The 14820-nt window shown below is 38.2% G+C and overlaps 1 protein-coding gene across 1 annotated transcript; it reads right to left on the bottom strand.

The window, feature by feature from the left end:
* Window positions 1-1848: 1848 nt before the first annotated feature.
* LOC110866754 (calphotin-like) lies at window positions 1849-13749 on the bottom strand. Its single transcript, XM_022115898.1, has 3 exons — window positions 13638-13749; window positions 13275-13352; window positions 1849-3179 (listed from the first exon to the last, which is right to left on the bottom strand). Exons 1-3 carry the CDS (start codon window positions 13747-13749, stop codon window positions 1849-1851), a joined length of 1521 nt encoding a protein of 506 aa, XP_021971590.1.
* Window positions 13750-14820: the final 1071 nt, after the last annotated feature.

Below are 14820 nucleotides of genomic sequence, written 5' to 3'. Positions count from 1 at the left end.
TACCCCGGTCCTCGACCATTTCCATTTCCATTTCCACCTTGAGTGTTGTTTTGGTTGCGATTTTCAATCCCAGCTTGATTCACAACGTTTCCACGGTTTCCATTTCCGCCATTTCCTCCTTGCTGGCGGTTTCCATTACCATTCCCATAACCTCGATTACCGCCACGCCCAGAACCAGTTCCGGCCCAACACGTATCCTTCGAGTGGCCGTTCTTTCCACATGACTCGCATTTCCTCAATCTACATTTGCCAGAATGGTGGCGCTGGCACGTATCACACTTGGGCAGAGTGCCCATGAACCCTTTCCTTTGTTTTCGACACCGGTTGTGGCTCTGGCCAGTGTGCTTGACTCACCCTTCTTGTTCACATTACTGGTACCTTGCTTGAAGTTGGAAAATTTCCGTTTGTTTTCACCAGACGACTCCACATGAGTCTTTTTCTTCTTCGGTTCAGACACTGAAAACTTGTTCAATCTAATAGCTTCCTCAGTAAGTGCCACACTGAGATCAATGGCTTCCGTAATTGTTTCAGGCTTGGACGTGGTAACCATGCTCATGATCTGAGGGGCCAATCCCCAGATGAAGCGCTCAACACGTTTAAACTCGGGCGTGACCATGTACGGCACTACATGGGACAAATCATGAAATCTCTGAACATATTCTGCAATCTTGGGACCTTCCATCCTTAGGTGCCAGAACTCAGTCTCTAGTTTCTGTATTTCAGCATGCGAACAATACTTTCTCCTCATGAGCTCTTTCAGCTCATTCCAGGTTAACGCATAAGCTGCCGCTTCTCCTAAAGTTTGCACTTGCAGATTCCACCACGATAGGGCTCCATCTAGAAACAACCCTGAGATGTAGGTCACTTGTTGCTCGGGAGCACACTTGCTCATCCTTAGGACAGAATCTGTCTTTTCAGCCCACCTGACAAACGCAACAGCACCTCCAGTGCCGTCGAAGTTCACGGGCCTGCAGTCAAGAAACTGCTTGTAGGTGCACCCTGTACATACATTAGAATTTACAGATGGTATCAGCAGATGTGCTAGTAATATCCAAATGTATCTTAATATATCTCAAGTGAGTTAACATTACCATTGGGTGGATTGTTATTGCCGTTGTTGTTCAAGATATTTCCGCTTGTTTCTGCAAGGGAGGCCGCATACTGGGCTATAGCCACGGCAATTATCCCTTGGAGTTCCGCCTCAGTAGTAGGCATGCGCGGGTCGCGTCATGGAGGCATCTTCTAAAAGACGATCATGTAGGTCAGGTCATAGTAAGTATAATATATATGCATATATAGTAACATCCATCAAGCACATAACATCTCATGTTATAAAATTAAAACATATAATTCAACAAAGCATGTAGTGAGAACGTTGCCATTGAGCTTTCATTAATCACAACCACAATATTGTTTTACATGTTTTATAGTACATCACATAAGATCATGGGGCTACATCACCCCCAAAAATACAAGTCTGTCTACACATATCATATATAAAAAGTGTGATCTCTCAAAAGTCTTCGTATACTGGCTCAATCGCGACTTTCTCGCCAAAATGATCTACCTGCATCAAACCAAAAATATCTATGCTGATGGCGGCGGAGGAGGAGGTGGAGGAGGAGGAGGAAAATGAGAGAAAAGCAAGCGACGCATGAGCATCCAGTCCTCCTCTAAGGCACGACAGACGCACAACAAATATGCAATCTGCTGCTCAGATGTCAAGAAACGAACGTCTGAATCAGGGGAAAGCGGGCGTGGAGTGTGCGGTGCGGCAAAAGGGGTCTGACAGTGAAAAGGCGGACATGGAGCTCTCTCCAACTCCTGAATACGACGACTCAGTGCATCCTACTCTAGCTGCAGCGACGCAAGTATATCCTCCGTAGTGTACCCCACGTGAAATGGGTGGTACGGGTCAGATAAGGGCATAACATGGGGCGTAGTCCACAAAAACGGTTCGCTCGATGGTACGAATGATGGTGCAGTATTGGGGAACTGGGACATGAATGGAAATGACAGCGGCACGGGTGGAACAGAAACAGGCGGCTGCCTCGATGAATCCTCTCCAGGACGAGGTGGCGGTATGTCCTGGAGGAACGTAATAGGAAGATCAGTGCGATGGGCGTCTGTGGTGTGTAGGGGCAACAATGGAAACTCAGCTGGTGCAGAAACGGATGCTACGGGAGGAGTGACAGGTACCACAAACGGTGGGTAATCATCATCATCATCATCATCGATCCACCCGTTGCGGGTGTCAGCATAACGAGGATCTATGTGAGCGGCGAAAGGTGCACGGTCAACCAATGCCGGCACGGGATCAGGTACAGGTACCTCAACAATAGGATCGTCCACCAATGGTGGTGCAACAATGGGTAGGTCAGCAATGGGTGGTGCAAGAGTTGGTGCATCATCAAGTACAGGGTCGTGCTCTGGTGCAGGATCAGGAGCAACAACAGGCTCTAGGGCCATGACAGGCTCGTGGTCAGCAAGGTCCATATCGAAATCGGCAGTGATGTCAAACAACGGATTAATGGGATCTATGGGCGCCTCTAAGGGCTGGTCCATATGAATAAACTCGATCTCGTGGTCAGGATCGAAATCAGGAGGAAAGACTGGATCAAAGTCGTCATCGACCTCATGGTCAAACTCGAACTCGTGTGCTGGACCAGGTGCAGCTGACATCCCTACGTCGGGGTCAGCGTCAGGAGAGTGATGCTGCACACCCAGGGCGTGCAAAGACGCGAATGCCACAGACTCCAATGAGTCTGGAACAGGTGAACCAAGAGGAAGCTCCTCTACAGGGGCCTCAGCAATAGGAAGGATAGCATCAACATCAATTGGGGCCCCGCCCTCATAGTCGTCCTCAGGGGGACCCTCCTCGAACAGATCAATGTCGTCATCAGATACGACTTCGAGTGGCACATCCGCCATGGGGAAAGCAGCAAGCGGAACGGGAGCAGGGATCACCGCAAGAGGTAGATCCCCAGCAGGAAAGCCGTCAGCAGGCTGGTCCTCAACTCCGATGTCTGGCAGAGCGAACGGCTGAAAATCATCATCATCTGTACTCGTGGTGTCTGACGTATATACGTCTCCCTCTGATGGTATCTCGTCGTCTGACACAATCGTCATGGGGTCCACCGTGTCTGATACTCCTGTGTCTGAAGATGATGGCATGATGTCTGTATCACAACCACACATATGCACAAATATCAACATGAAATCAAATAAACATGCGAGTCACAATAAAACAAACAAGTAATTCTCCTAGTCTCCCTAGACTACCCTCCCAGCCTCTCAGACTGAACTCCCTAGCCTCTCAGACTAACTCCCTGGTCTCTAAGACCAACCTCCCAGTCTCTAAGACTAAACCTCCCCAATCTCTAAGATTGGACCCCTTAGTCTCTAAGACTGAACCTCCCTCAGCCTCTAAGACTGAACCTTCCCAGCCGTTAAGGCTAAACTCCCTCAGTCTCTAAGACTGAACTCCCTCAGTCTCTCAGACTGAACCATGAATTTTAAAAAAATGCATTTGTGCCTTTCATTTGTAAAAACATTTTGTATCCTGGATCTGGATGTTTAGCGTATGCAATGTAAAAATGTTTTCATGAGAGCCCTAGTGATCATAGTCTAGACTCGAGAAAGAATCCTAGTTCGCTATGATCGAGGCTCTGATACCAAGTTGTCACACCCTGGCTTTTGCGGAAGCGTGAGTTTATTTGGTGTGACTTCTTAATACCATAGCACAATCATAACAATGCTATATGAAATAAAACACATGATAGTCATCCATTCATAAAGTTTTAAAAGTTATCACAACATCATTGTTTTAAAAGTCGACACATAAAACAAAATACAACCACGATATAATTAAAACATGTTCACATGTCACGACAAAAGATTTTAATAAAAACACGGTTTAAGACTTGTAACTCATCCAGGCAAGGGTCACACCTCCTAAACCTGGATGACATCATTATTCTCTACGCAGCTTGACACGATTGCACACTTCGCCAGATCCATTAATTTCCTGAAATACATGTAGTTTGAAAAATCAACAAAAGTTGAGCGAGTTCATGTAAAAGTGAGTATGTATAAACCTTTCATGTATGAATAAAAGTCCCTGGTATGTAGCAATAAGGAAAAAGAGATCACCAATGGGTTGCAAAGCCACTGGTATGTGTGAGAAGGTGCAGGAAAACTCAAACCTAGCAGATTTGTTACTGGGCTTCGACGGTAAGACACAGTCACCTCTATGGGCCGCCCCGGCCTCACGGGTGTGGGCTCGCTACACCCAAATAGATCTATCACTCTTGTATCCCTCGGTCCTAACAACGAGGATTAATGGCCTTAAGTGTTGTACCCACCCCTCACATGATCTAGTAGTATAAACCCTCCCTACGCTAACCATACCATGTAAGTAAAAGTTTGTAATAATTGTCGCATGTATTTCACCCCCGAAGTATAAAACTGAAAACAGTAAAGAGAAAAGGGGGACATGAACTCACATAAGTGCGTATCCTGTAACGTCAACCTCAAACTCGATCTGTTGCGCGACAACCTACACGTATTAATGTCTATTAGACGAACGGGCCATGCCTTGGCTTAGGGTTTAGTGTTTTGAGTTGCGTTACTTTGATATTATACTTGTTAAAATAATATTAATTATTTTAACTTAACCTTTGTATTTAGGAAAAATAGTTAGGCAACTATTTCGTATCCACACTTCTTACGTATTTTATATGTGTATTTCCTTCCCAAGGATGGGGGTATTTATACATGTACACTTTGTAATTTCCGAAAAATATATTTTAAGTCCTACTTAGAAAAATATATTTTAATTACTTGTCTAAAACATCTTAATTCAAAATATACATATTTTTTCCCAAAAACATTATACTTTACTTTATAGGTTTTCCAAAATAATATTTTACCAAAAATATACGTATGAAAGTATTATTCTGAAATACACAATAGTTACATTTTAGCGTTCGCGTTGCAATAATAAATGCGTAACTTAAATATTTATTTCGTGAGAGTTTTTGGTATTATTTTGGAGTCGTAATTTCTTAGTATATATATAAGTTATATTATTTTATCCTAAAAATAATATATCTAGTGCACAGAATAAACAAACAATCACACAAACGTTTTAGTATAAAATATATATTCTACATATATATTTATCAAATTTTATTTACGAAAATCAACCTCCGGCACTTGGTAATTTGTAATAAAAATCATTTCGAAGTTTATTTTGAAAATAAATTTTGAAATATATTTGTAAACACTTACTAGAAAAATATTTTCTAAGTGTTGAAATTTTCGCTAGAGTTTCCTTTGTAAATGGAGGCGTCCATGCTTACTAGCATATCATTTTCTTTTGTAAAATCATTCAATCAATTCTCAATCAACAATATACCACCTCTATTTACCAAACTTTGTCAAAAACAAGCATAAACCATAAACTCATGAACTTGAAAAATTTGTAAAAACATGTAGTAACTTACTAGCACACTTAGTAAGTCTTGTTACCTTCCAAAATGTGATTGGTTCTTTAAAAACTTCATTTTTAAAGAGTTTGTATTTTCACAACTTCTAGTCGTATTTTCTAAAAATATTTCTTTGTGAAATTTTCTTATTACACAAGTGTTTCTATACTTGTTTATCCATTAAAAATATGATTAGTTTATGTAAGTCCAAGTTTTAACGAAACTCATACTTTTCACTTGGTTCTTTCGAAAAACCACTCATGGATCTTTAGATCTACAATATTAGAACTTACTTTGATCTTTATTTTTCAAGAAAACATGTATTTATTTAAGTTCATAGTTTATGTGTAGGTGATTCCATCATCCTACACATCTCTAACTTTCACATCTTGCTAGTTCATGTTTTTAAGCATGATCTAGCAAGTCCATATGATGATCCATACATTCTTACTAACAAATAACATTCAACAAGCATAACAACACAAGAATAACATGATTTCTTCATCATTATAACACTACTTCATCTCATAGTTAGTTTATGTCAAGACTTTGTTTATGTTTCTTTAGAGTTCTTATCTTTTCATCATTCTTTTAACTATTAACCATAAAAAATATGAAGAGGATGAAGATCTAAGACACTTACCACTAGCACAAGGCTAGGGGAGTTCAAGAGTGTAAAAGTTATGGATAAAAGAAAATGAGAGCGGTCCTTGAGCTTCCGAACACACCAAGCTTACTTGTATGATCACTTACACCTTCGGATGCCCTTGGAATAGATGATGAAGCTTGAATGATGGTGATGGTGGGTGTGCTTGGGATCGGCTGAACAAGAGGAGAAGGAGGGAGAGAAGAGTGAGTTTTTGGAAGTGTGTTGTGAATGAGATGCCATAGACTCTTGTGCCTTCTTATAACCCAATTTCACCATTAACCATTGTGTAATGTGCTATTAATTAACCAACATGATCTATTAAAATAATCAAAGAAATCAATGGGTAGGTCACCCATTGTGACCGTCGCCCAAGGGAGGGGGGTATAGGGTTGGGTTTCAATGGATGGTTACTAATCTAGTTAGGATTGAATGATATAGTTAGTTTGTTATGATGTGTTGTTAATTATATAGTGTGTTAGGGTGTTCGGGGACCCTAACTAGCTCAAAAAAATAAAAACAATGTGTTTGACAATATTTTTGTGTTCCGGGTAAAGTTCGGTTGTTCGGTTGGGTGTTGTCCGTTAAAGTGCTAAATTAATCCATAAAATGTCTTTTATATTACTTTTTGTGATACATTTAATACCCAACACTTTGGAAAGTATCTAGGACTATTTTGCCAAGTTTTTGCACTTTACTAGCATAATTAAATGCTGAATTTTGTTATTTAGTGCAGAATTCTGCATTTAAAGTGTGTTTTAAGCACTTCCCGGCACTATAACTATCACCTAGTGACGCAGTTTTATGGTACTCACTTCCCTACACTCCATACTAGTGTAGTATTCTATTTCTGGCTCATACTGGCCTCAAAAACATTGTCTATCTAGGTGCTGGCATTGTCAGCATGTTTTCTGGGTTATCCGCTCACTGTGCTAACTGTGCTTTGTGCATCAAGTTTGTCACGAAAGTTTGTGTGAAATAAATGGAGTGACAGTATAAAATGTGACGCATATGTATGTATGTAACAGAAACATAAAGCAGTTTAATCACACTTGTAATCAAGCACAGTCATTAAGCACAAATTAAATATTAATTAATTGTACGGATACCTGTAAATGTGAGGGTTGTCACATAACCAACTCAAATCAAGATGGTTATGGTTTATAAAATCTCGTAGCCATGATTCTTAACCCAAAAACAGTTGTTTAAATAATCCAATTCGTAAATTGTTCTCGTTATAAAACTCGTATGGTTTATATCATTTAGAAAACATCGTTATGTGACATCGTTTCAAAATCGTTTGCCCAAGTGAACTAAATAATGCAACGAAATATAATATGATAAAAAACACTTATAAATAAGAAGTACCAGCAGCGTATCTACCATGCTTTTATCATGTTACACCCGTCCCATTACCTAATCACCACCCAAAACCAATCGTTTGTTCGAATCGTTTAACTTGTACCAATCGTTCCCAAAATCGTTTCAAATCGTTTAACTCGTCCCAAAATCGTTCTTGTTTTAATTGTGAAAACTACTTTTGGTCGCCTCGCTAATAACATTCAAACCTTCGCAACTCTTCCTTCGTTCAACTCGAACTAACAAACAACCAAAGGGTAAGTTAACAATCACAGATTCAGTCGTTACCCACACAACCCCACACATAACCATGGGTGCAGTCTGATAACGGGATTTGTCAGATCCTATGGTACCATAACCTAATACTGGTCGGCTTGATCAATGTTAATGAATGTCATTCGTTATGTAACTACAACCAACAAGTTCGTTCACATTATCGAAATCGTTATTTGTTTAATATAAACCATCTTAATCGCTTTTGAAACCATCGTTTAAACCTCGAAATCATTTAACACATATGAATCTCCCCAAAACAATTGAAAACAGTAAAATAGGGGAATTCTGTACTCACTTGAAGTGCAAAGTATCCTCAATCCAAAGAACTCAACAAACTCAAGCAAAACAAGGAAACTCAAGCAACACCTAGTAATCATATCACTAGTCAAATAAATTGACACCTAAAGATCGGACAGAATGAGGTCTTGTAAACCAAATGAGTGTTGGAACTCATGTGAAATGGTTTAACAAAGCCTACATTCTAAATTGGAACTTATCCTAAGTGCTTTCGACCCATCGCGACCCATTAAGGTAGCTTACGCTACTTTAACGCGTCGTTCGCGGAAAGCGTGTTCGAGACGTCTAACTAGTCCTATGATAAGTATTATATGCCTAAACATGTTGCATAATTAGTTTAAGTGACAAAAGTTAAGTTACATATGCTTAAAATCCAATTATGCATGAAAAGGGCATTTTGGTCATTTTACCTAAGGCATATAAACTACCTATCATACAACTACTTAAACTAAGTGACCATAAGGTATAACCTCGGAAGGTTATTCCCTATACAACTATGGTCACTAAACATGCTTGGTCGGATCCTAATAATCGACCAAACGGGTCGAGTTCGAAAGTCTAAGCGGTGGTTTAGACCGCTTGACTTACGACTCTACACAAGCACTAAACTAAAGTGACAAGCTAAACATGTTAAAACATGTTTAGTTAAGTTAGAAAATAGGTTTTGATATCAAAACAAAGGGTTTTGATACCCAAGAATAGTTTGGTTACAAAATACGCATAAATACGCATTTTGACCGAAACTATAACTCGTCACTACGCCTAATCAATGTGGTAATCAGTAGGTATAGCCACATGGGACTATAACCATCGTGATTACGCTCACGTTGCAAAGTTCAAACGAACTTTGTGTTGACCATAGACTGGTTAAAGCAGAAAGTCAAACACTGTTTGACTTTAATGCTTGAAAAGCAATAAAAGCACGAAAGAATACTTGCAAAGGGTCCAAGCTAGGAAGTTTTGATTCAAACAACTCAGGTATGAAGTAATAACTTCAACTTAGAGCAGGTTGAACCAAAGTGTGAGCACAAATGAAATGAGAGCATGGGTTTATATAGATTTCGGTAAACTATTTGGATCGTTTCTCGCAAAACGTGCTTCGATCTAGGCCTTACAAGTGGGCACATGGTATTCAAAACCATGGGAACACTTAAAACCATCACAATCTAGCCCAAAGTATTGAAAAACCATGATCAATGTAGGATCATTTCCTGACTCGAACGAGTCGATCAGAAGAGTTTTTGCTCGATATGAAAGGCGGAAACAGACGTATCAAGTCAATTCAGCTAGATATTCACTTTAAACTGTCTTTTGATTGTTTTGACAACGTTTTACAGCGAGTTGACACTTCGGAAGCAGTTCGGTACTCAAGCCGGAAAGTTACAAATGACAAGGTACCTTGGGTATTTATAGGGATGATGATTTCGTACGAACATGCCCATGCAAAATCAACTTTCACACGAAATCACTATTTCGTGCGAAATAGCTGATTGATTTCATGCGAAATGACATACATGTCATTTCGTGCGAAATACCCTCTAAACACACGTTTGACATTTTTCTCATACTACATGCCCTGATCTATCTATTCTAATACAAGACTCGATACAAGACGAAGTCGACAGACGTATGCACCAACAGACTCCTCCTCGAATGCTGACGAAGTCTTCAGTGTCGAGTCTTCAATCTTCAGTCTTTATCAGTCTTCTCGAACTCTTGTAAAGTATCTAACAATTTAACGCATCCTCAATCTCTGTCTTCTTTTCAACTCCAGTATCTCGATCTGGCTTTTTCCTCTTTCTAATCTCTTGATCAGATCTCTTGATTCCTTAAGTTCATCAGCATTAGCAGCTTGCGTGAATATCAGTATCTGAACTTGGCTCTCCAATCTTCTCAGGAATTGAACCTGACTCTTCACCAATCAAACTCCTCTTTGCTAGCAGACTCCCCCTTGAGTTATGCTTGGGATCGTAGTCTTGCTTTCACAGGTTTAAGATCGTGACCTGGCTTTCACTTTGCTCAGATTCTGAGATCGAAACCTGGTTCTCTCTAATCACGAACTCCTCAGGAATCTAAACCTGGTTTACCTGCACATTCTCTACCTCAAAATAAATTTCACAAATTTATGTTCTCTGCTTACCACTTGTAAAAGATGAATTCAAGAAATTATTTAAAACCACTTGCAGGTAATAAACAATCAAAGAATGATTTTACAATGTTAATCTCTGATGAACCACTTGTAAAAACACATTTATTTTAAAATCTTTTTCTTATTTCAAACAGACTCCCCCTCACTTGATGTCCGTCAAGTTTAGCACTTGGAATTTTGAAAATCAGCTTTTTAACATCAGTTATCAAAAAATAAGATGAAATAAAATCTTTTTGAAATTTTCAAAATTGTATGCTAAAACACATTGAAAATCTTTTTGAATTTTGATTATAACAGAAAGACAGTAAAGAAATATATACAGACAATATTTTTGTGAGTTTGTGTAAAAGGATCATATCAGTTTATGAGACAAATCACCAACACCGTTAAGCTTTAAACATATTAAGTTCTAAACAATTCACTTAGATTGTCAGTATACAGATCCTCTTAAATTTTCACACAAAGTTCTATTGTTCTGAGATATGAGATTAGTGTTTTAAAAACTTAAACTTATTCTGTGTCCCATCTCAGAATATACTCCCGTATCCAGACCTCTATATCCAGTCTTACAGGTGAATGTACACTAATGGTATCTGTAAACAGGTAGTGCAAGACCATGAGAGCTCAGGTCAGAACTTCCGTTCGTGCAGAGAGATGATGGCTCGTCTTTAGGTGTGTCCCGTTTGAGGATCTTTTCTTCAACAACACATGATTAGCATTTTTCAATGTTTCATCATTTTTTGTACTGAGGGCTGGCTTTAAGATTAAAGCTATGCACAGTATTATACGAGGACTAGGCTATTGCTTCCGCAAAATCAGAAGTCCTGGTATAATACCTCAGATATCACCACGCACAAAGACCTAGTATGTCAGAAATAGAAAATCTTTCAAACAAGATTTCGGAGGTTACCCATATATCCGAGAGATGTTCCCCACGAGATAAGTAAGTATTTGTATTTATGTTTATATCTCGAAAACAATCTACTGAATGTGTAAAAACCTACTGGCATATCCACAGTGAGATTGTTTATCACATTTGACTTTCCAATTCTTTAGCGTGCTGTGATAGTCCACTAATGTACTATCATTTCCTCTTTTTCACAACACAACTCATTTTTTTATCATTTTTTTGAATTTTTCAAATTTTCTAATGTTTTTGGATTTTCTGAAATTTCTTACTCCCCCTAAAATTCAAAACCATTTAAAGAAAATTTTGACAAACTGTACAAATAAAGTGACAACTGTTGTGAATCGCTTCAATTCGCCATCCACTTAGCATAAACAATCAGAACTCCCCCTGACAACAAACTATTTTCCCATTATGATTTCAAAACACATAAGTTTGTTTTAATTAAAATGGTTTTTCCGGAAAATAAGTTTTGTTGATTTTACCACTTGTAGGGGAAAACTTATCACATTGTTCTTTTCAATAATTTGTAGATTTATCACAAAAACAATTTCCAATAATCATACCACTTGAAAGATAAGATATGACAATTTCAAGAAAATACCACTCGTACAAAATCAAGTACAACTTAATGTCCCTGATTAACCACTTGAAGATCGAAATATCACAGTTACCAACCTGTGAATTTCTCAAGAAAGATGCTGATTCCTACTCCACAATTACCAACCTGGGAGTTCCGGCAAGTCAGGTTTTTCAGTTAAAGAGATCCTCCCAAGCCTGACAGTCCTTGGGAGATTCTGAGTTATCAACACTCGGTTTCTTACCTTTCCTTTTCTTCCCATAGAATTCCTTTACCCCTTTAGCCTTCCCATCAATCATTTTTTCGAAAAATGTGTTTCACTTTGGGGTTAAAGGCTTTTTCAACATCAAATTCTTTCTTTTCAGAAAATAATTGATTTGAAATCTCAACTTTGCCAACTTTTTGTTTAAAATTTTCAGCCCTCAATGGTGGAAAATTTGAATCATCCATTGGAGGTACTGATTTTTCACCTTTTGATTCAAATTGTGGCTCCTCTGATTTTATGGAATCAGATTCATCACCAAAACTATCATCAGATTTCTTAACAACCCATTTTTGGTTGTCAAGATTTTTTTTTCTTGTAAAACCGTTTTGAACATTCACCAACCTCAAATTTTGAATTTTTGAAAACCATAGTAGGTGTGGTTGGTGATTCATTTTCAACCATATTTTCTTTCAGTTTGAGAGACACTCCCTGTTTTGATTGTATTGCCTTTGGACAATTCCTGGCAATGTGACCACTTGTTTTACATTGAAAACAAGTTCTCGTCTCTTTTTTCTGAACATCTTCACTCTTTGTTCCTTCTTGCTTCTTTGCAAGGAATTCTTTGTTTGATTGCTTCCAGAATGAGCTTTTCTCCTCTTCTTCCGAGCTTGCTCCTGAAACAAATACAGTTTTTGATTTAAAAGTTTTCTCATTTTTATGATTTTCTGGTGTTATAAAACCAAGTCCTTTCTTTTTGAAATTACCGTTATGGTTTGGCTTCTTTCGATAACTAGAACCAGAACTGTAACCCTTTTTCTTGTTTTCTCTTTGTTGAACTCTTGAGGTGTATTTTTTAGGTTTTTTAGACAGATTTACATCTTTTATTTCAGAAATATTAATTTCTGTTAATTTGAAAACCTTTTTTTTATCATTTCAGTTTTGACACCTCTTATTGGAAATTCCTCATCAGAATATAATTTGTCAGAATCATTCAAAGTATACGCAACTTTGAAAGTTTCATCATTTAAATTAGATTTTGATAACCAGAATTCTTTATTGTAAACCCGTTTGTCCTTTTTGACTGTTGAACTAGGAGTGGTAAACTCAGACTTTGACTCTGACTTAGACTCCTCCATATCATCATTATCTAACACATGATCCACCACTTTCTTCATCAATTGAGATTGTTGATCAATGTCAGATGCAGTGAAAGTAACATCAATGTTTTCTGGCAAATTGACTGATGGTTCAGACTCCCACACTAAGTTGGTTGCCTTTTCGACTCTTTCAGAATTTGGATTTCTCGGCGAATATCCATTTTCAAACGGGGGTGGACACTTGTTATAACTAACACTTTGCCTCTTACCAGAATCTTTCACTTCAGTTTCTTCTTTTGTTTCAGAAACCTTCCCTTCATATGCTTCTTCTTCAAAAGCCTTCATGCCTTCAACGGTTGGATAAATCATGTCAATGACATAAGAAGTACATGAGTAACTTTTTAACAACCTATTAACTCTTTCTGTTTCAATTCTCTGAGTTTCCAGTTTTTGTTCCAGACCAGCACACTTCTCAATGTAATTGTTGACAACTCTCTACTTCGTCATGAAAGCTCCTTGAAGTGTCTTCATGGCTGTTGCTTGTTCACTGCTGGATTGGTTGTACTAATTCATTGCTTTATTTAGAACCTCATAGGATTCTTTCAATATGTTCATGTTATGAATCAAAGTACCGTTCTGCTTCTTCACTGCTTCACAGTTATCACATTTCACAGGAACATTTCTTGCATCGGCTTCTGCTTCAACTTTGAAAGCTGGAACTTCTTTTGCCTTTTTCCTTATCATAGGAACTTCTTCATCATCACTGCTGACTGGTTTTTTAACTTTCTTCTTTTTTCTTTTTAGCTTTTTCATCATCACTGTCACTCTCCTCCATCATTCTCAAGTGCTCTTCCATTCTTCTTGCATAATAATCATCATCATTATCACTATCTTCAGCAACTCGAGCAATAAAAGCTTTGGCTTTTAAAATCTCTTTATCTGGACAATAAGTATCCCAGCTAAAATTTTCCCAGCTAAAGCCTTCTGGTAATCTTTCATCATCTTGATCTATCAGAAATGCTTTGCTATCAACTGAAATGTATTTATCCCAACTTGAACCTTTTGTTGATTTTTTATCATCTTGATTCACCATACAAGCTCTCTTTGATGATTCCTCGATCGCCTTTTTAGCATGTGCAGTTTGTGGTTCTTGTTGATGTGATTGTTGAGCAACTTGATGATAAATTGCTTTTGGATAGTAATCACTGTTGTTGAACGGATTTTGAGCTCCACTTGCTTCGCGGTTTGTGCACTCTCTCTTGAAGTGTTCTTTTTCCCTGCAACGAAAACAAGTAACTTTAGATTTATCAAATCCTAAAGTAGAAACATTAGCATCACGGAAATCATCTCTTCCCGTAATTTGTTTAAACTTTTCAGCTCTTCTTAATACACTCGCCAAACACCACTTTATATCCATCAATTCCATCTCCTCAGCATATATCTGATCGTAATCCTCTTTTGTTAGCATAGGATTCCCGATCCTTCCTGCTACTAAACTTCCATATGATTCTAGCATAGTCCCCAACAAAGACATATGACTTTTTGCCACCTCTTCCGAGAAATTCTGATCATTTTCAAGGTTTAATACAATGTTGCATTGTAACATCTTGCCATTCTTGGTTGCAGAAATGTTTGGATCAAATGATGGATATGAAGAAAATCCCGTTTTGCTGTTTGATCCTTTGGATAACCCACCAGATGAACTCTTAGTATTGAATGAAGTCTTAACCTTTGGTGACATATTGGTCTTATCACTAACACCTCCTTTGTAATAAAGACCAATATCTTGTTCTCCATCAAAATCTTTCATTCTTG

Source organism: Helianthus annuus, chromosome 7 (assembly GCF_002127325.2).
Source record: "Helianthus annuus cultivar XRQ/B chromosome 7, HanXRQr2.0-SUNRISE, whole genome shotgun sequence".
In the NCBI taxonomy this organism is placed as follows: domain Eukaryota; kingdom Viridiplantae; phylum Streptophyta; class Magnoliopsida; order Asterales; family Asteraceae; genus Helianthus; species Helianthus annuus.
This window is presented reverse-complemented; position numbering and strand designations above follow the sequence as displayed.